We start from the raw sequence: 24875 nt of genomic DNA on the forward strand, positions 1-24875 counted from the left end.
TACCAGAAACTCATGCTGTATATGTCCATCTCCAATCTTGACCAACTGAGGCCATGTAAAGTGAAGATTTTGCTTTATCCCATCAATGCCTTCCACCTTCTTAACATGGGGGCTTATTTGGTCAGGCTGTGCCCCTGGCAAAATAGAATAAGTTGCCCCGGTGTCAATGAGGGCATTGTATGTTTGTCCCCTAACTCTAAGAGGCACTATCGGTTCTTCTAGCCTCTTGGGGGACAGGCCTGACCACCTTCATTCTGAATCTTCCTCCTGCCCCATCATTTCCCTTTCAAGTTGGCGGGCTCCAGGCTCCGACTTTTTAGGCTGACGGGGACCTGGTGCTCGCTCTTGGCGCCCTTCTCTGTTTCGGGGACAGTCCTTTGCCCAGTGGCCCCTTTCGTGGCATCTTGCACATTCGTCTTTCTCCAACCTACGCCTGGGCCCTCTTTGGGTATTATCTCTCCGTTCAATGGCCATTGCTGCTGCCATGATCACACACTCCTTTTTCCATCGCTTCTCCCCCTCCCTTTTCTCAACTTGGTCTCTATTCACATACACCTTGAAGGCGATTTCCACCAGTTGGGCTATAGGCATCGCAGGAGCCCCCTCAAGCTTCTGTAGCTTCCTTCTGGGGCTGACTGCGCAATATACATAGTGTTAAGGAGATGAAGGTTATCGGGGCTGTCTGGATCCATGGTGCTATACTGCCGGAACGCCTTTTGTAACTTTTGTAAGAACGCTGCCGGATCCTCCCCTGCACCCTGTCGAATCTCATAAATTTTACTCAAATTGCAGGTTCATGGAACGGCGTGTTGAAGCCCAAGGAGTATCAGGTGCCTGTAATTTTCAAGGGGCTGGGGGGTTCCTGTTCGACAATTCCACCCAGGGTTTACACCTGGAAAGCTCTGTGCCACTGGGACCCCATTCTGCTGGGCTGCATCTATCTCTGCCTGCCACCTAGCCTGGCTCATCACCATCGTGCGTTCTTCTGGGCTCAAAAGTGTTTGGAGTAGGGTCTGAACATCAGCCCACGTAGGGTTGTGACTCAAAAATATTGATTGGAATAGATCCTGCATTCTGGTTGAGTCTTCCCGCAGGGTTGGGGTCTGATTTTTCTAGTTAAACAAATCTGAAGTAGAGAACAGGGTATATACATATGACCTTGGGGCTGCAGCATGGGCGGTAGGGTTTGCCACCTCTCTCATAGGGCAGGTCAGATCGGCCATATCTTCTCTTTCCCTTTCCTGCCTTCTCGCCGCCTGTGCTCTCGTCGTCACCCCTGGCCATATGGGGCTGAGGGCGGGTTGTTCAGGTAGCTCACCCACACATGAAGCTAATTCCTGCCCCATTCCATCCCTCAGACTTGTTTGCATTTCACTAAGTTGTCTTTCTAACTGTGTCAGCCGTTGTTGATTCTGAGCCGCCAAAAGTCTCCGCTTCTGACCAGTCGCCTCCAGCTGCCTGGCGTATTCGGCTAACAGAGGGGACGTGAATGGAGTTGATGCTTGCTGTGGTGAGGCTAATATGCCAGACCCACTTCCCGAAGGGGTCCTCTGTGGGGGGTTATACGGAGGTGGAGCAGTGGGTAATACACCATCTACAAAAGGGTCCTCCTCTGGCTGACTTAAAACCGCAGGAGGATCGGACTTAGGCTGGGGCTGGGACTTTTTAACCCCCACGGTTGAGGCCATCATTGCTTTACAACAAGCACCTTTACATTTCTTTATCCAGGGTGGGTTTGTTTCCACCCGATCCTGCCACACATCAATGTAGGGAAATTGATCCCATCTTCCCTCTCTTGCAACTTTTGCATGTACAGCACTTATAATACTTTTATCCCAGGTTCCCCCCTCAGGCCAGTCCAAGTCCCACGTAGTCCATTCCCTATTACAAAATTTAATCAAACCCCATTTGGTAATAGCACCTGCACCATATGCATTTTTAAAATCTTTAAAATTTCTCAAAAAACATCCCAGCAGGTTCTGCAGTTTTTCCTCCCGCGATGCCCCTGTTCCCATTTTACTTGGGTTTTTCAACTGCCTGCTATAGGTCAGTTCCCTGGGCTTTTCAACAGGCTCTCGTCCCACAGGCCCCTCGTGAAGTCGCCCCTACTCCCGCTTCCGCAAGCGGATCTTACCGGGCTTCTCAGTAGGCCTTTTGACTCTCACGACCACCGCACAGTCACCGACAGCTTCCCGTTCCTCCTTAAGGTGTTGGCCCTCTGGTCTCACTGTTGGAGCTCCGGTTGATGCCGCTGCGTCTTCCGCTCTTCGCTCCCTTGGCCTCAAGGCAGGTTCAAACAACCTGGAGTGCTCTCCTTGGCCCGCCAGGGGCGAAGCGGGAGACCAACGGGTCTAGCCAGATCTCCTGGCTGGCTCGCCAGAATTGTTACACAAAAGTGGTTCTTTGCATCTGGAGGAAGCTCCAAAACACACACCAGATGGGAGACCAAAGTATAAGTCAACACCTTTATTGATTACCAATAGCTTTTGCAAAAGGAGACTAGGTTCTTTGGCTCATGCCTGAGAACCAGTCTAAAGCATGATTACACAGTTACAAGTTATATATGCTCTGAAGCCCTCCTAACACAGCCCGTCCCATCTCGTTAGTAACTTTCCAGGTTTCTCCATTGCCTTGCATTGAGCCAACGCCCTGGCTTTGGTTATCAGTGTTTTTTGCTCATCCGTCCTGTCTCTGCTTTCTCCAGTTGACGCAATGCATTCCAACCACTATCTACTTGAATAATATCCTGTTACATGGACAAGCTGACATTTAAGCATCAAGCACGAAATGAACATGTAGCAACCACAGGCACCTTAGGAATTTTGTTTTTCTGGTTCTATGTTATATCAGGTTAACACATTTTATACGGTATCAAATTAACACTTCATGCACTACAATTCCCATACTATATCTGGTTGCACTACAATAACAAAGAAAATTATTTATGGCTCCACTAGTCCTCCACAGCGTCAAGCAGTCATAAAACATCCATTCCCATAAAAAGAACTGAGAAAAAGGGGGGGACCAAGATTCAATGAAACATTTTATTCATCATGCTAAAATAAAACATTCCATAATCCATTTTTTCATTTTTTTTCAATTTTTCCAATTTTTCAGAAAAAACCCAAAAACTGCTTCGGAAAAAAACTGGAGGGAAAATGTTTTTTTTCTGAATTTTTCCATTTTTTTCCCGGGCTTTTCTCTACCCCTGAGCCATGCCCACCTTAACATTACATGGAAGAGAGGTGTCTGAAAGCGGAGATAAAAGGCAACCTTCAAACAAGCCCTCGTCAGCGATGATGGGGTTTACAGCCCAAGAGCACCTTGAGGGCCACACGTTCCCCATTCCTGATTGAGGGGGATGCCATTTCTTCCCCCTGCTGTAGGGAGACATCCTTGCCTCTTTGTGACATTGGGAGCAATTGCACCATTCACCACGCTCTTCTCACGTCTATTTGCATGGAAACAACACTCCTCAGGGTAAGGAAGGGGGGAAAGGCTGCCATGCTCAATGTACCAAGAAGCAACGGACTGTAGTGGTTGTGGGGCGTCTGTGTGGTTTGGCTCAGAGTTTCTAGGGAAAGTGGGCTCTGGGGTCTTCTTTGCAGTCGTTTTTATAAGTGACGTGATTCACTGTCTCTTTTTATTTGCTGCTTTCCCAGTTATCTAATGTGAGAAACATTGGGCAATATTTCACCAGTCAGGGGGTCAAAAAATGTATAATTTGTTTTGTGAGGCTGGCCAAATGGCATCTTTTATTTTAGCTGAATTGTTTATTTTGCTGTGCCACTAACCTGCTGAGAATGGAAATCTTTGGCTAGGTTTTTATAAAATGTTATTTCCCTTGACTTGAGATTATCTGATTTTTAAGGCAGAAAGCTGGTTGCTTGGTGGTTGGCGGGGCCGTCATCTTGACAGGGCAACACAATAGACAGATGTCCAGCAGGGGCATATTTTTCCCAGCATGGAGATGCAGCACTCGGGGGGATTCATCTGTTGGGTTTCTGCCTGTCATGCAACTGTTTGTGGCACCGTTCTCCTGTCTGATCTTGTATCTAGTAGCAAATCCATAGAAGAGAAATTCCCAAAGTAAGTGATTTGCATTGCATTCTGAGCCCAAAGCATACATCTACATAGGAAGGCTGCCTGCTGCCTCTCTGAAGGAGTTTCTGCACTTTCCTTGCTTCCTTCCAGCCTACCCCTGCTGGGTAAATCAACCGAGTCGCTACCTGTGTGATCGGATCATACAAATTGCTCCCACTGTATAGCAAAGTCAAAAAGTTGCCTGTTGAACCTCTGAACGAGTTACTGCTCTGGGGCTGGTTTCCCTCCCATGAGGAAGCCTGTGCAGAAATGCAGGGATATTGCATGCTTCTGAAAGTTTTTGGTGTAAAGGCAATGTGAATTCATGCTGGCAGGGGAGGGAATGTGAATGTTGGGTGACGTCCTACGATCTCATGTTCCACAGATTCTGTTCATCTCACTGTCTTTCCCCCCCTTCCTGCTGCAGGATTTCTTGACTGATCTCATGATGTCTGAGGTGGACCGCTGTGGCGAAAACGAGCACCTTATCTTCCGGGAGAACACCCTCGCCACCAAAGCGATTGAGGAGTACCTGAAACTGGTGGGCCAGAAGTACTTGCAAGATGCCTTAGGTAGGCCCGGGGAAGCCCCTCTGGGCTGATGAGATGAATCCTTCTGGTTTTGGCTGGGATCCAGGAAGCCTGGCCATTAAGAAGTGCCTTGAAGGGGCTAGCCAAGGGTCCTTACAATATTTGTTTATTTGATTTATATCCCGCCGTTCCTCCCAGCAGGAGCCCATACCAGATAATGCTGTGCCAAAATCTGTCCCCTGGTTTCTCCAAGGAGTTGTTCCCCCATGAAAGAGGCTTTTTGCCTCATTCACAAGGCACTTGAGAATTTATTTAGAATTTCAGTGGTTGCAGACTTCTGGGTTTCCCTTTATCGTTACGAGGTGGTCCAAGGGGCGATGTGTATCTTCCGTTCCATTCAGCCTTTCACCAGCCTTTCTGCAGCCTCCCCGGCTGCCTGCGCTTCCTGATCTGAAAAAAATCCTCAGGGGAGAGTGGAAGAATGAGAGGCTGCAGGGTGCAGGCCGTTGGTGATGTGGTTTGTAAAATGAAAGAGAAGGTGGAAGTGGACTGCCTTCCAGTCGATCCCGACTTATGGGAACCCTACGAATAGGGTTTTCAGAGAGGGTTTGCCATTGCTTCCTTCTGAGGCTTAGAGGCAGCGACTGGCCCAAGGTCACCCAGTGAGCTTTGTGGCTATGTGGGGATTCAAACCCTGGTCTCCCAGGTCGTAGTCCAACACCTTAACCACTACACCACACTGCCTCTCAAAATGAAAGAGAAGACATTCACAAACACCTTGCTTTGGAGGTGGCTGACAGTAAGCTTGCACCCATGAGAATGCCACCAAAATGTTTCTCTCCCCTTTGATTGTTTTCAAACGCAATTCCTTTTCTCGTTAATCGATGGCGGGTGGGGAATGGAATAAATGTTTGGCACACCACTAATTGTACCTGACCATTAAGAACTGCCTTAAGGGGTCAGAGTAAAGTGTTCTGCTTCCGCCAGGAAGCCCCCAAGCAAGGTGTGCATGGAAGGGACCTCTCTTGTTGTTGCCATGTGCCATTTGGTATTCAGAGGTGGGCTGCCCCTGGAGATGGAGGCTCCATTGAGCTAGAGCAGGGGTCACCACTCTGTTTTGGACCCGTGGGTGCCAGTCACAAAACGGCTGCACTGGGGGGCATGGCATAACACAGAATTAGAGAGAGTACAGTCATTGCTGATTCTCCCCCACCCCCCACAACAATCTCATCTGTGCCATAGGACATCAGCTATATCCCGCTGGTCCTGATTGTGGAGGTACAACTGTTAAGGGCCCAAGAACCCTGTTTTCCCCAGGGCTGATCCTCTGGCAAAGCATAGACTGCCATCCTATATCCACTGTGCTCACTTACTGGCTAAAAACTGACAGGCTGGGGCAGCTAAGCAAGTTCATTTCTCAGAAATCACTTAGGTTACCTACATTTTTTGCTTCATAACTTTCCAGGAGGACTAGAAACTTACTTAAAAAAAAAGAAACCTCAGAGTCTGGGGTTCCTGCCTGGGGCACAAATATAGGCCTTTGCAGGCATCATGGCACCCATGGGTGCTGGGTTGGCAACCCCCAAGGTACAACATAAGGACCTGAGAAGAGTCTGGCTGCTGGGTCAGACCAAAGCACAGACAGATTCAGCACCCAACTTCCACCAGGGCCCAACCCAGACACCCCAAAGGGAGGCCCCCTAAACAAGGCACAAAGGCAACAGCCGTCCCCTGCTAATGCTCCCCAGCATCTGATATTCAGAGGTAGACTACTCTTAGCCTGCAGGCTCTACATGATCAACACTAGTACCACAGATAGACTTATCTGTCAGGAGCTCACAGATTGGCATCCTCCTGGGTATTCTGGGGCATGCTGCCTTTGCACATGGAGGTTTTGTTTAACTGAAGCTGGCCCAGTTTCCTCCTCTGGCAGACACTGAAGGAAATCGTAGCTTTCATGCCAGTAAAGAGCAGGCATGGTGATGGCTGAGCCCTTATAAATTGTGTAACTTCTGGATACAAATGGGTGATGACATAGAATCGTAGAGTTGGAAGGGGTCTGTAAGGCCATCCAGTCCAACTCCCTGCTCAATACAGGAATCCAACTTAAAGCATCCCTGACAGGTGGCTGTCCAGCTGCCTCTTGAACACCTCCGGTTTTGGAGAGCCCACCACCTCCCTAGGTCATTGGTTCCATCGTTGTACCGCTCTAACAGTTGGGAAGTTTTTTCCTGATGGTTGAATGCTTTTGCATTGGTGGGGAGGGGAGCGAGATCCTGGCCCTTGTGACCCCCCCACTGTGGTTTTCCAATAACAACAGACCCCCAAAGATGGGAGTCATGGCAGCCGGAGCGCTCAAGGTGGGGTGGGAGATTGCCAAACTCTGCCCCCATTCCCAGTAATCTCCTGATCTTTTAGCCTTTTTTTATAGATAATCTCTTTACATACTTGCCTTCAGCCGAAAATCATTAGGAGGCTGAAATGGCCAATAATCTTCCTGCCTTCACTCCAGCTGAATCTCCTTTAAGATCCTCCACCCCCCTGCCCCAGACGCACAAACCTCTTTCCAGAGTCTCCCTCTCCATCTCCTCCCCTCTTGGCGTGCATTTTATGATATTGTTGAATCTATTTACAGTCACACCATCATTGATGTAAACTGTACTTTCACAAAATGAACAGATAGAGAAAACGCAAAGGTGTGGATGGGAGGCACGTTTCTGCCTCAAGGACCTTACAATCTAAACATGTGTTTTTATAGGAAAAGCACAAGCGGTGAAATAAGTGGCTATCTCAAGAAGGAACGTTTGGTCTGCAAAGGGTGCTCCTTTGCCTTTCTTCAGCACCCCATCTGAGACTCAAAAAGGTGTTACCCACACTCTTTCAAGCATAACTTTGCAGCCATGAGGGCTGGTAACTTAAAGCTCTGTTTCTCAGGAAGCCCAATTCTGTACCCTTTACCACCATTTGTGCTTTCTTTGGACTCCCACAGAACTCCTGACTTCCCCCCCCCCCCATTTATATTCCTCCCGATGCTTTCAGGGGAGTTCATAAAGGCACTGTACGAATCGGACGAAAACTGCGAGGTGGATCCCAGCAAATGCTCATCTTCGGATCTCCTAGAACATCAGAGCAACCTGAAGATGTGCTGCGAACTGGCGTTCTGCAAGATCATTAACTCGTACTGGTCAGTGTGTGGTGCTGGTGGAGTGGGTGTCTTGGCAGGGGTGGCGCAGGAAGGAGGTGCACAGAAAGGGCAATAGGCCTCACCTTCCACCTTTTCTCTGCACCTCTTTGATTCTGCACCTCCATCTCAAAAATGTCCCTCTGGAAAAAAAAACCCAACAACCTGACCGATAGATTTTCTTCATGGGCTGACTCTGTCCTCATAGTTCCATAAAGCAGCCTTCACCAACCTGGTGCCTGTGTTGACTACAACTCCCATCAGCCTTGGCCAACAGCTGGCTGGGGCCAGTCACTAGGCTGCTCTCGTGAGGCAACTGGGGCAGTGCCCCAGCAACCTGAGCCTGCCCACTGGCAGCCCCCACCTGCCCGCTTTTCCTTACGTACAACCAGTCTAAGAGAGTAACGCTGCTTGGCCTCAGTGTTGCCCTTGTAGAACTCATAGAATCGTAGAGCTGGCAGAGTCCAGTCCATCCCCCTGCTCAATGCAGGAATCCAAATTAAGCCATACCCGACAGGTGGCTGTGCGGCTGCCTCTTGAAGGCCTCCAGTGTTGGAGAGCTCACCACCTCCCTAGGTCATTGGTCCCATTAGTGTACTGCTCTAACAGTTAGGAGGTTTTTCCTGATGTTCAGCTGAAATCTGGCTTCCTGTAACTGCAGCCCATTATTCTGTGTCCTGCACTTTGGGACAATTGAGAAGAGATCCTGGCCCTCCTCTGTCTGGCAACCTTTCAAGTACTTGAATAGTGCTATCCTATGTCCCCTCTTTCTCTTCTCAAGGTAAAACATGCCCAGTTCTTTCAGTCTCTCCTTATAGGGCTTTGTTTCTAGTCCCCTGATCATCCTTGTTGCCCTCTTCTGAACCCTTTCCAGTTTGTCTGCATCCTTCTTAAAGTGCGGTGTCCAGAGCTGGACATAGTTCTCCAGATGAGGCCTAACTAGTGCTGAATAGAAGGGAACTAGTACTTCATGTGATTTGGAAACTATACTTCTGTTAATGCAGCCTAAAATAGCATTTGCCTTTTTTGCAGCCACATCGCACTGTTGGCTCATATTCAGCTTGTGATCAATGACAACTCCAAGATCATTCCCACATGTCGTATTGCTGAGCCAAGTATCCCCCATTTTATAACTGTGCATTTGGTTTCTTTTTCCTAGGTGTAGAACTTTGCACTTATCCCTGTTAAATTTTATTCTGTTCTTTTCAGCAAAATGAAATTTAACAGGGATAAGCGCAAGTTGGAGAGGAGGACGGGGCAAAACTAGACTGAGTTGGCTCTGCCTGTCATTGGCTGTGGCTCCACCTCTGGTTTGGGCTCCCTGCCTTCCACCCCACCAGTCCCAATGGGCAGTAGCCACCATTGGCTGGGGCTGATGGGAGTTGTAGTCCAAAACATGTGAAGGGCACCAGGTTGGTGAAGGCTGCCGGTGACAAATATTTTTGTTAGGCTGTGGGGTTTTTTAAATCATTGCTATCAAGGAAAGGTGGGGCAGTTTTAACGAAATAATTGTCAATACAAGTATATTTTGACCAGAAAGGTAGCCCTGTTCCTTAAGTATGTGTGTTAACAAAATCCAGGTGCAAATTATTAGGGTGAGGAGGTACTCTGCTCATGCTCAGAGGTAATTATGTTTGTTTTCTCTCTCTAAAGAAGGGACATCACAGTGAGTGTATGATACTCCTGGTGGGGGGAGGTTGCCAACTGACTAGAAAAAGTGGGTCCTGCACTTGTGTTTTTAACACAAGGCCTCATCTTGAATACTGCATCCAGTTCTGGTCTCCGCACTTGAAGAAGGATGCAGACAAACTGGAACGGGTTCAGAGGAGGGCAACAAGGATGATCAGGGGACTGGAAACAAAGCCCTATGAGGAGAGACTGAAAGAACTGGGCATGTTTAGCCTGGAGAAGAGAAGACTGAGGGGAGATATGATAGCACTCTTCAAGTACATGAAAGGTTGTCACATAGAGGAGGGCCGGGATCTCTTCTCGATCATCCCAGAGTGCAGGACACAGAATAATGGACTCAAGTTGCAGGAAGCCAGATTTCGACTGGACATCAGGAAAAACTTCCTAACTGTTAGAGCCATACGACAATGGAACCAATGACCTAGAGAGGCTCTCCAACACTGGAGGCATTCAAGAGGCAGCTGGGCAGCCACCTGTCGGGTATGCTTTAATTTGGATTCCTGCATTGTGCAGGGGGTTGGACTTGATGGCCTTACAGGCCCCTTCCAACTCGACTATTCTATGGTTCTATGATTCTATGAACACTTGAGGTGCAAAAACAACAACAGGTGAACCTTTTTACAGCACACTGATAAACAGTACCTGCTGATCCCTGCAAACAGCAATGAAAGAAACAAGGGTAGAGACCATTTGAAAAGTTGGCAACCCCACTTATAAGAGCAGTTGGGAAGACCAACTATGCCTGCGAGAGGTTGTGTTGCATCTCCTTATGCCTCAGCTATAGATGCTTACCTGTAATCTCCCAAGACACGGAGGGCTGAGCCTCTGGGACATCAGGGTGACCCTGAGCCAGTTCCAACATGCGTTCTCATTGGGGTGTTACATTTTTAAAATACATTGTTGGGCTGCCGCAAAGTCAATCTAAAGATAGCCTAGACAATTAACCCAGGGGGAAGCCGTGGTTAGAGCGAGCCGGTGGATGCTCTGCTGCTCCACTTGGCTGTGAGGAGGAAAGTCCCGAGAGGCAGAAATGAAGGGAGCAAATATTGTTGAGATGCAGCTGTAAGCGGTGGAGAAGAACCAGTGGGGGCCAGTCAAATGTTGTGTAACTGCAACTCCCATCAGCCGTGGCCTGATACGGTTCTGCTGGCTGGTGCTGGTGGGAACGGTAGTCCAAAATAGCTGGAGAGCGCCAGGTTGCGGGGAGGCTGCTTCAGTCAATGAAACAGGTTAGCTTAAAAAACACGAGGGTGTGCTAAAATGGTGGTCCAATTAATCAAGTGCCAGTGTAACAATTTTAGAAAATAATAATCCAAGTACCTATACACACTGCAGGCGATGAGTGCTGTCTTGGAAGCGGCCATCTCCTCCTGCATGGAAAAAGAGACAGTGGAACTGCCTCTTTTAAGAGGATGCAACACAATCCTGCACCATGTCAAAACAGGGGTGGTGTAGAGACGGTTTAGTGCACCCTTCGCCAACCTAGTGCCCTCCAGATATTTTACACTAAAACTCCCATCAGTTCTGGTGGGAATTGTAGTCCAAAACGTCTGGAGTGTGCCAGGTTGGCAAAGACTGATTTAAAGTCTAAAATTGGTCTAGAGTTCTTGGGGCGGGGGGGTTCCCTCAGATGCAAATTTTTGCACGTTTTACTAATAAACTGAAACTATCAGTTGCCATATGGATGAAATGTAATAAAACCCGTCAAAAACCTCCAATGTAATCAAGTACTACTGCTGAATAAGTGAATCAGAACCAAAACCCAGCAAACCCAAGTGAAACTAGTCCCCAACCCAACAGGCAAAACTGATCACAATCCGATTAACAAAACAATAAATAATGAGGAAAACATTTAGCTAATTTAAAAAAAAAACACATTGAAATGATTAAAAGGCTAACAGTGCAGTCTTAGACAAGTCGCCTCGAAAATAAGCCCTATTGAGTTCAGTCGGACTTACTCCCAGATAAATAGCTATAGGATTATTTGTTTGTTTGTTTGTCTGTTTATTAAATTTATATCCCACCCTTCCTCCCAAAAGGAGCCCAAGGTGGCAAACAAAACCACTAAAAGCACTCTAAAACATCTTAAAAACAAAGACTTTAAAACATATTGAAACAAAACATCTTTAAAAACATCTTTTAAAAAAAGCTTTATAAACATCTTAAAAAGCAATTCCAGAAGAGACACAGACTGGGATGAGGTCTCTACTTAAAAGGCTTCTTGAAAGAGGAAGGTCTTCAGCAGGTGCTGAAAGGATAAAAGAGGTGGTGCCTGTCTAATATTTATGGGGAGGAAATTCCAAAGGGTCTGTGCCACTACACTAAAGGTCTGCTCCCTTTGTTTTGCGAAATGGACCTCCTGACAAGATGGTAACTGCAGGAGGCCCTCACCTGCAGAGCGCAGTGATCGGCTGGGTATATAAGGGGTAAGACGGTCTTTCAGGTATCCTGGTCCCAGGCTGCACAGGGCTTTGTACACCAAAACCAGAACCTTGAATTTGGTCTGGTAGCTGATGGGCAGGATTGCAGGCTAAGGTTCATTTAATTGGGAGACAGTCCTAATATCTTATAACTACGTACACAGAGAGTGATAATCTACTACATATTTTGGAAAGTTATTTGCCTGTTTGCTAGGCATTTAGACACCTCCTAAGATAACTATAACCCAATTTTCCCTAAGGAACAGGTTTTTGTCTGTTTCCATACAATTGGATGCTATTTTGAATGAAGATGGCAGATAGAGCCTTTCAAAAGTGCACTGATTTTAACCACTGATTTCAAAACCGCACTGATTTTTGGTTCCTTAGAATTCCCAAGCAGCCGTTGAGTTCAAGCTTCCTTTCTACAGAGATTGGTACCATGAAGCAGTTTGCACCCTAACTCCTGCCAAACTAGAGCGGGTGGGGAGCCCCATTTTAGCAACAGTTTAAATGCCAATGTTAATCTCCCGATTGTTCCTTTGTATCCATGTTGGTACCTGCCCAACTCCTGGCGTCACATATAACGTCCGCTTTGGGGCTGGTGAGCATGTATTGCGAGGAATAGACCCATGGGCCAAATTGTGACTCATGCCGGGCCAGATTTGGTTTGTGGGCTGGAGGTTCCACATCCCTGATGTAAAGAGAGACATACGCAGATGGATAATGGTATTCTTTGCACGAACCCTACAAGGCCAGTCAAATTTACCTTCATATCGCAAGTTGGTGTGGGTGTGGGAGATCTATATGCTTGCAACCATGGCAAGCTTTTTGCAGACATTACCGATCATTTGAAGGGAGCACCAAGCGCCAGGTTGGCCGAACGGATCTGCTCCTTGATGCCCTGTAGCAACATCTGTAGAGCGATTTTGCTGGAAGAAGGTTCGGTGTGCATTGATACATGGTTTGTACAAGGCTCTGGGCATCAGCAGATTTTTGAGAGGGAGGAGGAACCATGTTACTAAAAAGCCAGCTAATGGGCTGGGCTCTCATTACTGACAGCCCTGCTAAGTGGATTCTGTCTCTTTCCTTCCAAAATGTAAACTTGCACCTGATAGCATTGCATTTGGTGACATTCTTCCAGCTGTCCAGAACTGTTCCAACCTTTTGCCTATGTGGTTTTTTTGGGGGAGGGAGAATTCTACCCCTTCAAAAGGGCTAATGTTGACGCAAGCAAGCGAAACTGGAAATTGTTTGGTGGAGCCAAAAAAATCCTGTATTTGATTTGTGCTGGAGGACAGGGTCTTCCATCCCTTTGAAGCCCCCCACAGGTGCCCTGTCCCCAGCTTCCAGGAGAAGCGAAGCACCTTGCACCCACCTTTTCCCCTGTCTTTGCAGTGTCTTCCCGAGGGAGCTGAAGGAAGTCTTCGCCTCGTGGCGCCAGGAATGCAGCAACCGTGGCCGCCCGGACATCAGCGAGCGCCTTATCAGTGCCTCCCTCTTCCTCCGCTTCCTGTGCCCAGCCATCATGTCGCCCTCCCTGTTTAGCCTTCTCCAGGGGTACCCTGATGATCGCACAGCCCGCACGCTGACCCTCATCGCCAAGGTCACGCAGAACCTGGCCAACTTTGCAAAGTAAACCTTTCCCGGGAATTCCTCTCACTTAAATGTCCAGCTTTGATCGAGAGCTGCCTTAGATCCAGAGTTCTTACTCCTGCCATTTTGCCAGCATACATTATGCAGATCAATGCAGTTTGCATGTGTTTTGTTCTGCCAGCTAAGTGGGGGAGGACACCGAACCCTGAGCGTGAGAAATCTTATTTGGCCACCTCTCTGGCTTTTTAGATTTCAAACTGATATTGGCAACAATAAAGGCTAGAAACTAATAATTGTAAATAATAATAATTAACCTGAAATCTCTGGATGCAGTAGTGCACTCTGCAGCTTTTCTGCACCTACTGAGTCAGACCAATAGCCCACATGCTCTCTGCTCCTTCTGACTCTCTCAAGGCCTTCAGGAAAGATCTTTTCTAGCTGTGCTCATCTGGGACCAGATTGAAATGGGGTTTTCAGGGGCTGAAACCAGAGCTCTGATTTCTTTTAGTTCTTAACTCAGGGGTGGGGAATCTCAGGCCAGAGGGCTGAATGCAGCCCTGCAGACTTCTCTCTTTGGCCCTTGGGAGTCTGCCAGACCACACCCCTCCCACTAGGCCACACCCTTCTTTGGCTCTTCTCCACTCTCTCCTCGAGGGCCTGGCTGGAACGTGTCCTTGAACTGGGACAATAACTCGTGCTTGTGTAGAAAGCAATGGCGACTGCTGGCTGCATGTCTGTGAGTCAGTGGAATCTGCTCCGGGTTTTAGTCCTAACTTTCAAGGCCCTGTCCAAGGTGCTGAAACAAATATACAAGCTTTAAAGCAGGGGGAACGGGACAAAACTCACACTTCAGGGAGGAAATAGGTGATCCAGTTTATTTTTGCAACTACCTTTTTGGTTGCGATGGAAACAGCTCATGAGTGGTGCCAGGACAGGGAACGCTTTGTACCCCAGACTTGGCTCGAGTTCTCTCCCCCCCTCCGTTACATACTAAGGTCTCAGTGCTATGAATTTTTAAAGCCCCTGAAACCAAGAGGATCGACTCTGAGAAACAGCCACACCGTCAGTTTTCTAAGCTAAGCTTGGAGGTTTGGGGAAAACAAAGAGGAAACGATTTCAAGAAATCTCTCCACCAGCTTTGCTCAAGAGCTCTGAGCTGCTTATCCTGAGCTGTGAGATATATATCTATATAATAGAAGCAGCAGCCACTGCAGCAGTGAGGTCTCAGAAAAGCAGGAGGACAGTTTGCAGACTAAAGTGCCTTGGGAAGAAGTCTGCTTGAACAGAGGAGACGTGCGGCTGCGTCGCACAAGTTAACAGAATCAGCCCTCCTCCACCATCTCTCTCTCACACATGCGCATGCACCAGATTGCTGGACAGTCCTCTTCTCTGACAACATAGCTTTCAAATCTGGCAGCCTCCACACCACCCAGGATTCTTTTTGATGCAGGTGACATTGTGCAGGCCTCAGGCACCTGCGCTGCGAAAGGGGATGAAATTGCATCATTGAGAAGGCCAGTGATTGGCTTTTGGGCGTATCGGTCAGGACAGGCTCCAGGCCCTTCTGCAAAATCCAGCTCTTGCCCGACACCATGCAGACCCTGCCCTCTTTCGCCACCCCCTTCCGCTCCCTGATCCACAGACCCTCTGCCGCCTGCCCCAGCAACAGCGCACAGGGCATGGGCCTGAGCTGAGTGCTAGAGCACTTGCTCTGTACCCACAAGGTCCCATTTTCAATGCCTGGCATTTCCAGTTAAGGACAGAGAAAGACTCCTGTCTCAAATTGCTGCCAATCAGTGTAGGTAATACTGTGCTAGATGGACCATGCTATGATTTTATACTGGAGTCCTTCAAGAGGCAGCTGGACAGCCATCTGTCAGGAATGCTTTGATTTGGATTCCTGCATTGAGTGGGGGTTGGGCTTGATGGCCTTACAGGCCCCTTCCAACTCTACGATTCTATGACCAATGGACTAATTCAGCATAAGGTTGCTTCCTTTGTTTCTGCTGGGGAAAAGCCACAGCATCCTGGCAGAATTTTGCATTCAGAAGGTCCCAAGTCCAGTTCCTGGCTTCTCAGGGTAGAGCTGGGAATGTCCCCTGGCTCTAACCCTAAGGCAGGAGTTCCCAAACTTCCCCCCCATGGAGCACTTGAAATCTGGCGTAGGTCTTGGTGGACCACTTTTTCTGCCTGTTGTAGCAACTGTAATTCCATAGAATTCAAACTGTAATACAATATAAAAGAAAAAAACACAATTCAAAATCAATATGCACATTCAACGTGACAGAGGTGCTGTCTCCCACCGTCAGATCCGCAGACCACCTGAATGGAGCTGATGGACCTCTGGTGGTCCGCGGACCACAATTTGGGAACCCCTGCCCTAGTGGGCCGCTGCCAGTCAGTGGAGACAGTACTGAGCTAGATGAACCAATGATCTGACTCCATCTAAGGCAGCAACTCCATTTATATTAAATCTTAAACCTTAGAAGATGTTTTGATAGCTTTTTTTTAACTAACATTTTTGGAGATGTTTTGTTGTAATGTGTTTTAAAGTTTGTTTTTATGATGTTTTAATGTTTTTAGTTGGCAAATCCTCCTCCTGGCTTCAATGTTTGCTGCCCGGGGCTCCTGCTGGGAGGAAGGGCGGGATATAAATCAAATAATAATAATAATCATCATAGAATCATAGAGTTGGAAGGGGCCTTGGAGGCCATCCAGTCCAACACAGCAGGAAATCCACAGCTAGAGCATCTCCCGCAGATAGCTGTCCAGCCTCTGCTTGAAGACATCCAGCGAAGGGGATCCCACCACCTCCCTAGGCAGTCGGTTCCATTGCCGAACCGCCCTTACTGTCAAGAAGTTCCTTCTAATGTCCAGTCTGAATCTACGCTCCTGCCACTTAAAACCATTAGACCTAGTCCTACCCTCTGGGGCAGCAGAGAACAAATCTGTACCCTCCTCTATGTGACAGCCCTTCAGGTACTTAAAGAGTGCAATCATGTCACCCCTCAGCCTTCTCTTCACCAGACTGAACATGCCAAGTTCCTTCAACCTTTCCTCATAAGACTTGTTCTCCATACCAGCTATCATCCTTGTCGCCCTCTTCTGAACCCGCTCTAACTTGTCTATATCTTTCTTAAAATGAGGGCGCCCAGAACTGAACGCAGTATTCCAGATGAGGCCTGACTAATGCAGAATATAGTGGGACTATTACTTCCCTCGACCTGGAAACTATAGCTCTGTTTATGCATCCCAAAACCGCATTTGACTTTTTTGCCGCAGCATCACACTGCTGGGTCATGTTCAACTTGCGATCCACTACAATTCCAAGGTCCTTCTCACACACACTACTGCTAAGCCGGATATTTCCCATCCTGTACCCGTGCATTTTGTTTTTGTGGCCTAAATGCAGAATCTTGCATTCGTCTTTATTGAATTTCATTTTATTATTATTATTATTATTAATAATAATAATAATAAATTGGCCTTTTATTCAGAACCATGGGGACTGGAATCTTACTCCATTTTCAAGGGGACAGCAAGAGCTCAGTAATAGAGCACCTGCTCTGCGTGCATTTAGCCCCTGGTTTATTTATTTATTTAAATATTTATTTATTTATTACATTTATATACCGCCCCATAGCCAAAGCTCTCTGGGCAGTTTACAGCAATTCCCTGGTTCAGTCCCTAATGGGAGAGGCTGCTGCCTGAAACACCGGGACAGTTGCTGCCAGTCAGTGTACACAACACTGAACTAGATGGGCCAACGGTCTGACTAGGTGTGAGGCAGCTTCTGATGTGCGTATATGCACAGGGGCTCCTGGTCCCCTGTCCTGTTTCTGCTTTTCTGTAGACCCCATTTTTCTCCTTGGCCCTGACTGTTCTTCCTTGGTTCTGTTCCTCTGCCACTCGGGTCCCCCGGTGTCCTTCTCCCAGCCCCAGAGACACCCCAGCTCCTGCATCTGATTCCCCTTACCTCCCCCACATTGAAACTCTGGGGGTCCCCTTCCCACAGGTCCCGATCGCATTTTGCAAGCCAATATTTTGATATGTGTGAGTCAGCTTCAGCCATGTATAATGAATGTGCTCAACGAATTGCAGGGGATCTCCCCCCACACCTGCACACATTGCTGCCGCCCGGATTAACTTAAGCCCCTTGACCTGTAAAGTGGAGAGGTGGACATCTAGAGCAGTGGGAGCCTTTCATCTCTCCTCCTTCGGGAGAGCCATCAAACCCTAGTCAGAAGTGCATGGACAGGCTTTGAACACGTGGGTTGACCGTCAGACATAATCTCACTGGCTAGGGGCACTTTTGGGTGGGGCCAAGGGCACCAAGCGCCGGGTCTTTTGCCCTGGGTCCCAGATCTACTCTGTTCTCCCTCCTTTTTTAAACTTGTTTTCTTTGCTTACAAGGTTGCTGGGAATGCCACCCCAACACCATCTTAATTGGCCCACAGGCAAATTTGTGCCATGGGTCTCTGCCCCAAGTCTTTGACGCACCTAGCATCGCCCTAAACATTGGCTATTTAGCTCTGCCACTGGTGGATCTACGGCGACATGCTAACCGCTTTTTTTTAAAAGATGTTTTTAACGTTTTGTTTTAATGTATTTTAAGGTCTTTTTATGATGTTTTAAAGTGTTTTTGGCGTTTCTGTTTGCCGCCCTGGGCTCCTGCTGGGAGGAAGGGCGGGATATAAATCAAATAATAAATAAATTAATTAATTAATAAATAAGCCACTTTGCCTGTTGCATCCGAGGCTCATAAAAGTGTCAGAGGCGGCGGGCTGCTACATCAGAGCCAAAGGCTTTCTGACTCCACCAACCAGACTCCTCCTATGGTTGTCACAACAGGTTTGGCAGCAAAGAAGAGTACATGTCCTTCATGAACCAGTTCCTGGAACACGAATGGACCAACATGCAGCGGTTTCTGTTGGAGATCTCCAATCCGGAGACGCTTTCAAACACCGCCGGCTTTGAAGGCTACATCGACCTGGGCCGGGAGCTGTCCACCTTACACTGTCTCCTCTGGGAGGTTGTGACTCAGCTGGACCAGGTATTGGCTGGTTGGTTTGTTAAATTTCTAGAGCTGCCCAACAATAAATATTTTAAATCAACAGTAAACAGTATGTATGTATTTCAAACATTTCTTAACCACCCCTTCATGGGAAAATTCCAGGTCAATATGCAACAATGGGAAAAACAATTTGCATAACCTATAACTATGATATATTTAAGCAAGCAGGCACCGCAAAATAGGAGTAGGCATGAGATTAAAAAGCTTAAAACAGTTCTGATTAAAATTCCACGTCTTGTCGTTCTATTTGCAACCCACGGCCCCATTTCAAGGTAGTGGCATTGCTGCTGTGATACAGAGGGGAAAGATAGGGTGAGGCGAGGAAAGAGCCTGGAAATTGCCACCCCTCTCCATTTTTGTCTTTGCCACGAGGCTAGGCCTCAGTGAGGCCATTTGGCCCTTGCCACACCTGAAATTTGGGTCAGAAGCAAAAAGGCAGCGATAAAAAAAACAGGGCATATACAAATTGCTTGGCACAGATGCAGCATAAAAAAATTTGCTGCCTGGAATTAAAATACAGTTTACAAGCCTGGGAGGGACTTTTAAAAAAAGCCTTTCTCCCATGCCAAAAAGAAGGTGCTAGTTGAGCCTATCTGGGAAGGATCTTCCTCAGCCCAGGTGGTCAGTGACTGCTCATCTCACTTTTCATGAGCGAAGAGAATCTGAGTGAGAAATGGGCGTTTCCACATGGACAGAACACAGGAACTGGGTGCAACTTTCCTATCATCCCAAAAGTCCTTTTTTTTAGCACTGTCTAGTTAATGGAACAACAAAGGAAATGATGTGGGGGAGGTGTCTGCCAGGACAGCCAATGTGCACAGGACAGAGATGCAGCAACACGGGTACACACACGCACGCCAGAGTGAGCAGCTGTTTTAACACAAGGCTTTGGGGCCCTCCAAGATGGAGTCTCTTTGAACCAGACTAATAATAATATTACTAGTATTAATAATAATAATAGCTCTCTTTGTTCCTTGACAGATCGCTCCGCTGTGAATTTGTTTGATCCACCAGCCCACAGACCTCATTAGGCTTGGCATGGATCCCAGTTTGGCCCATGAAGCCATTTCCCCTAAACCATGCCCACCTGGCAGCTGTTACCTCCACCTGGCAGGTGAGGGGCAGTTGGAGACAAGGCGGCCACCAGCGCATGCTCAGGAGCCTTAATGTGTGCTCCTGATGGTGCACTGGCCACATCGATCAGCTGATTGGCGCTGAGAGCGAGCTGCGCTACTGAGCTTGGCCACATACATGCACGACTCTGCCGCTCTCCTGCCACCACAGAAAAAAGGACCTTGAAGTCAGCATGGATCAGGTTGCAGGCACTCACTTGAAGCTCCCTGGAATCCAAGTGCCCCATCACCTGCCATTAAAGCATGTGGGGTGGGGAACCACTTGTAATCAGCAGACAACAAGACAGCATTAACAAAACCTTTGACAAAAGAGCTGGAAGCATCTATATACAGCTTGTCTGGCTAGGACCCAGCTAGTGGTAACATGCAGAGACAGTTATTGCCTCTGCTTGTGTTTCCTTCCAGAGCACGGCGGCAAAACTTGGGCCATTGCCACGCATTCTGAGGGATGTCAACGCAGCCCTCAGCAACTCGTCCTGCGTGCAAGTCTCAGTCATGGCAGATCACGCCGCATCAACGCCAAACGCCGGCAACAGCATCTCCATGGGGCTGCAGAAGATGGTGATTGAGAACGAGTTATCTGGGTAAGGACAAGGAGAGGGGGCTGCACAGAGATGAGCCCTGCCAGGCGAGGGGAAATCATTTGCAGAGAAGCTGGCTGAGGCAGCCCTTGAGAATTGCAGGAGGGCACACAGCCCGGGGCGGCGGGGAGGCTGAAAGGTGGCAATGGCTGCGGACGGAGACTTTGCCCACAAGAGCTTTGTACTGCTTCCTGCAGCTTCCGGTTTTGAGGAGTTGAAAACAAAACATGGCCGGCACAAATCGAAAGGCTGCCCTCGTGGCAAAGAGATCCTAGCTGGAAGCTGCATGTTGTGTAATTCTTTAACTAAGGATGAGAGAGAGAGTTGCATCTTCTCCAGGCAGGGGAGGGCATGTGTGGCAGTTTACACAATGTTCACAGAAATCCACCCTTGCACATCTTGCTCTGAACTGATGCCCCGTCCTTGTAAAATCATGGCCGCCTTTGATCTGTGCCTGCGAGCATTAGCTGCTGTCATTGGAAATCAATTGCTCACCCACTTGGTGATTTGCAGCCAGAGAACAGAGGCTCTCTTAAAAATGTCAAAATCTGGTGCCATGAGGAGCTGCAGGGTGTTCCAGCCTCACACCCCTAGGGGGAGGGGCAGCTTCCCAACACGTGCAGATGTTTACCTTCTAGCTTTTCGGCTTCTGGCTTTCACGTTAGCACAGACAGTAGTAGAATTGCAGGTGGGAAAACTACCAGGATGAGGGAGTTATCAAGACCTGCTCCCAGTCATAGCAAGACAAGCTCCAAGATTAAGGCATGATGTGGCCACATCCGCAGCCACCATCTTGGCTTCCCCAAATGGTGACGTTGCAAGGCATTGTGAGCAATAAATAAATAAATAATGGCCAACTCCGCAAACCTAAGCTGGTACCAGAGCCGCAGCTGCTGGGGACCTGGAACTGAGACCTCTAGGGTGCATCGCACAGTCACAAACCCAGGAAGCATGCAGTGAAAATGACGAGAAAAGAGACCTCCGTCACAAAGATGCTGAAGAGTAATGCCCAATGCATTTCAGCCCCAAAAAAGGCCTTCCTCGGGGGCTTGCATGTCTCCTTGCAAACAGTTTCAAAGTCACTGCGAGGCAAAACTCCCAAAGAGTTCAGTTTGGAGCCCACAGGCATCTCCGTCTCCTGTGGGTCCCAGCAGTTCAGGTTGCTGAGCGATGACACTGGCCTCGGCTCACAAGCATCCACTTCTTGGAGGTGGGCCACAGGTGTCGTGTCGACCAGATAATCCAACCAGCTGGTTGACAACCAGCAGTGGAGCCAGGAGGGGGAATTGCCAGCAGGCTGCACTGAATTCTGCCCGGAACCTTATGTAAGCTCCCAGGAGAAACCAAAGGGCCCTTGATGGAGGCCTGGAAGCGCCCTTCCTCCGGGTGCAGGACCGATGGGAGTTCTGGGACTCCTTGAGGGCATCTGCAGGTAACTCCTAGTTGCCCAGCCACGCTGTCAGTCTCCGTTCCTTCTGATGGTGCACACGTGCACAGAATCTCAAGAGCGCACCAGCGGCTGAGGCTGACTTGCCGGCAGCCGCAGTCAGCACCTGGGAAACAGTACGCGGTACAAAGGGGAAAATAATAGAGGCCTAGGAACATAGGAAGCTGACTTATACTGAGTCAGGCTTTGGGTCCATCTAGCTCAATACTGTCTGCACTGACTGGCAGCTGCAGCCCAGGGTTTCAGGCAGAGCTTTCTCAGCCATACCTCACAATGAACTCAGGGCTGTCTGCATGCAAAGCGGGTGCCCTGCCACTGAGCTGCTGCTCTTGCCACGCTGGTGTTGAGGGCTAGTTGACGTGTGGAACAACATCTCCAAGCCGTCATCCTCCTGCCAGCTTTCCAGGAGGAGCCCACCATTCCCACAGGGTGCACAGGGTGCATGAGCTTCCGCGATGCCGTTTGTTTTGCCTGCTTGCCTGCCTGCTTTCCCGTGACCAGGAGCTGCTGCCTCTCAGGGGGCAGCCATCGCTCTTCTCTTTCCTTGGTCTCCTCCTTCTTCTGCTCCTTATGCATTTTTATTTCCCCCACAGTCTGATAGATTTCACACGGTTACCGTCTCCAACCCCTGAAAACAAGGACTTGTTTTTTGTCACAAGGTCTGCGGGGGCCCAGCCCTCGCCTGCCCGGAGCTCCAGTTACTCGGAGGCCAATGAGCCCGACGTCCAGATGTCCAATGGCAACAAAAGCCTCTCCATGGTGGACTTGCAAGACAATCGGATTTTGGACAGTGGGGCCGCCATACCGGGGCCGGCCGACCCGCTCAACGACTGCCAGTCCTCTGTCGGGCAGGTCCCAGGCGCCTGGAGCGCACGAACTCAGAACAGCGTGGCCGCCATGGCCACCGTGCGCAGAGCAGGCCAGACGCCGACGACGCCCAATGCCGAGAGTGCCCCTGGCCGGCCCCAGCTCTTGGCACCCCTCTCCTTCCAGAACCCGGTCTACCAGATGGCAGCAGGACTGCCCCTCTCGCCCCGGGGCCTGGCGGACTCTGGCTCCGAGTGCCACAGCTCGCTCAGCTCCCACAGCAATAGCGAGGAGTTGGTGGCAGCCGGCAAGCACAGCTTTGGCAACCCCACCGTCGCCACCGCCACCGAGGACTTCAACCGGCGGGCAGGGGAACTGGCGCGCCGGCAGCTCTCGCTAACAGACAAGGCCGGGCAACCGACCATGCCCCGGCAGAACAGTGGTGGCCCCCAGAGGCGGATAGACCAGCCACCGCCCCCTCCACCACCCCCTCCCATCACGCGGGGCCGGACGCCGCCCTCCTTGCTTAACACCATGCAGTACCCGCGCCCCTCCAGCGGAGGGATGCTCTCCTCCTCACCCGACTGGCCAGGCAGTGGGGCGCGACTCCGGCAGCAGTCCTCCTCCAAGGGCGACAGCCCGGAGATGAAGCAGCGCACAGTGCACAAGCAGGTCAGTGCGGGCAGCCTGGAGGGGTCAGCCTTCAGGGTGGACAGAAGGGGGAGCTAGCAAAGGGGCGGGGGGAGGCAGCCTCGGAGGCACGAAGGCCCCATGAGTCCAAATGCTGCCAATTTCCCAGCAAAACTCTGCACCATCTCAGGTCTGTGATTCGTGGGAGGGGCTGGTCCCACATTTCTTGTCCTCCTCTTGCTGTGCAACTGCCGCTTTGCCCATACGTGTGCCAGCTTCCCCATCCCATGCCACGCTGAATCCAGCACCATCTCATGGGCTCGGTCTGCTCAGTTGCCAGATGCCAAAAACAACCATTGTGGATTAGGTTTGTTCAGCTAGGGCTGGAGAGAGAGAAGGAGAGAGTCACACCCGGACAGACAGACAGACAGATTCACACACACAAACACATGTCTGAGGGTCATTTGATACGAGGCCATGTTTTTGTGGGGTGTTGCTCAGAACAGCTGACGGGGGGGGGGAGGCCCCGGGTGGGTTCAACGATGCTTCAACAGTGCTACACCACTGGGCGCTCCTGGACCGTTTGTGCTGCCCGGCTGTGGTCTTTACTCAAACATGATCTTGACTGCTGCTCGAGTGATTCAAAAACCTGCCAGCTCCGCTTGACCAGAGACTACAGTAGGAAAGGAGTGGGGGGGCAGGACTGAGCTCTTTTTTCCTGCATCCGAGGCTGGTGCCATAGCCCCCTCCTGACTGGCATCGTTCTCGCTTGTTAGCAGCAAACACAGTAAATAATGAAACTGCTTGTTCAGATTCAACCGTGCTAATAGTTATTTGTGGGCCAATTAAGCCCCCATCACGTGGCCACGTGCTCGCGGCTGGCGGGTTGAGAGCTTGTGCAGCTTCCTCTACGCTGGCGATGAGGAGGACCGTCTCTCCCTCCTGATCACTTAGCCGGCGGGGTTGCAAGCAGGAGCTGTGAGCCAGGCTGTCTCCCCTCCAGAGGTCAGCATAGCCAAGAACTGATTTGGCTATCTTAGGGAAGCCATGGCCCTCTCAGACCCAGGGATAGGTGTAGAGGGAGCCAAGAGTGTGTGTGCATTATTTAAAACTTTCAGCTCAAGAATTCAGCGGCGGGGGCTTCAGGGGGCTAAACTGAGAGTGGCAGGGCTAAATCTCCGAAGAGGTTCAGGAGCTGGGCAGTGGCTCCCTTTATTGCACAGTTGTTGTTACTGCCGACAACACGCTTCTTCAAGGCAGTGCCAGCAGATGGCAGCCATTTTTCCCATAATGCCCTAGACATTAAGTGTCCTTCCAGGGAGGGGCAGCAGGATTTCTTTCAGGAATAGCCTGGAACATCACTACTTCTGAGGCATTAAAAATACTGCTCTCTAGTGATCAGACACCAGCCTTTAACTTCTTAAGAAAATTCCCCCATCATCACACACACAGGAAAAGTGTAGTCTCTGTAATCACCACCAGCAAATGTGAGGGGGCTATGTTTTGACTCATCCCCAGATAAGAACTTCGCATTTAGAGTGGGCCGCTCGTTTAGGTTCACACGCTCAAAGTAAAGTGTTTCAGGTGGACAAGTGAAGTTTGCCTCCAGTTTACATTCCTAGAAAAGACTTGGCTCCAGGAAGGTCGGGAAACCAGGGTCGAGGGCCAGCATCAAAACAAATGTCTACTAAACCAAAGGCCCAAGCG

The 24875-nt window shown here is 49.4% G+C and overlaps 1 protein-coding gene across 12 annotated transcripts in view; it reads left to right on the plus strand.

Moving 5' to 3' along the window:
- Positions 1-24875, plus strand: part of DAB2IP (DAB2 interacting protein) — a 366040-nt gene that overhangs the window by 329101 nt on the left and 12064 nt on the right. For 11 of the 12 annotated variants that reach the window (XM_061604328.1, XM_061604332.1, XM_061604329.1 and 8 more), the window contains 6 exons: positions 4511-4655; positions 7653-7797; positions 13299-13535; positions 18348-18549; positions 20109-20287; positions 22325-23210. In XM_061604328.1, coding sequence (XP_061460312.1) covers positions 4511-4655; positions 7653-7797; positions 13299-13535; positions 18348-18549; positions 20109-20287; positions 22325-23210 — 1794 coding nt within the window. The remainder of the gene's footprint in view (positions 1-4510; positions 4656-7652; positions 7798-13298; positions 13536-18347; positions 18550-20108; positions 20288-22324; positions 23211-24875) is intronic. The other variant, XM_061604330.1, reaches the window with a different exon arrangement.

The sequence above is a fragment of the Rhineura floridana genome, chromosome 20 (genome assembly GCF_030035675.1).
Source record: "Rhineura floridana isolate rRhiFlo1 chromosome 20, rRhiFlo1.hap2, whole genome shotgun sequence".
NCBI lineage: Eukaryota > Metazoa > Chordata > Lepidosauria > Squamata > Rhineuridae > Rhineura > Rhineura floridana.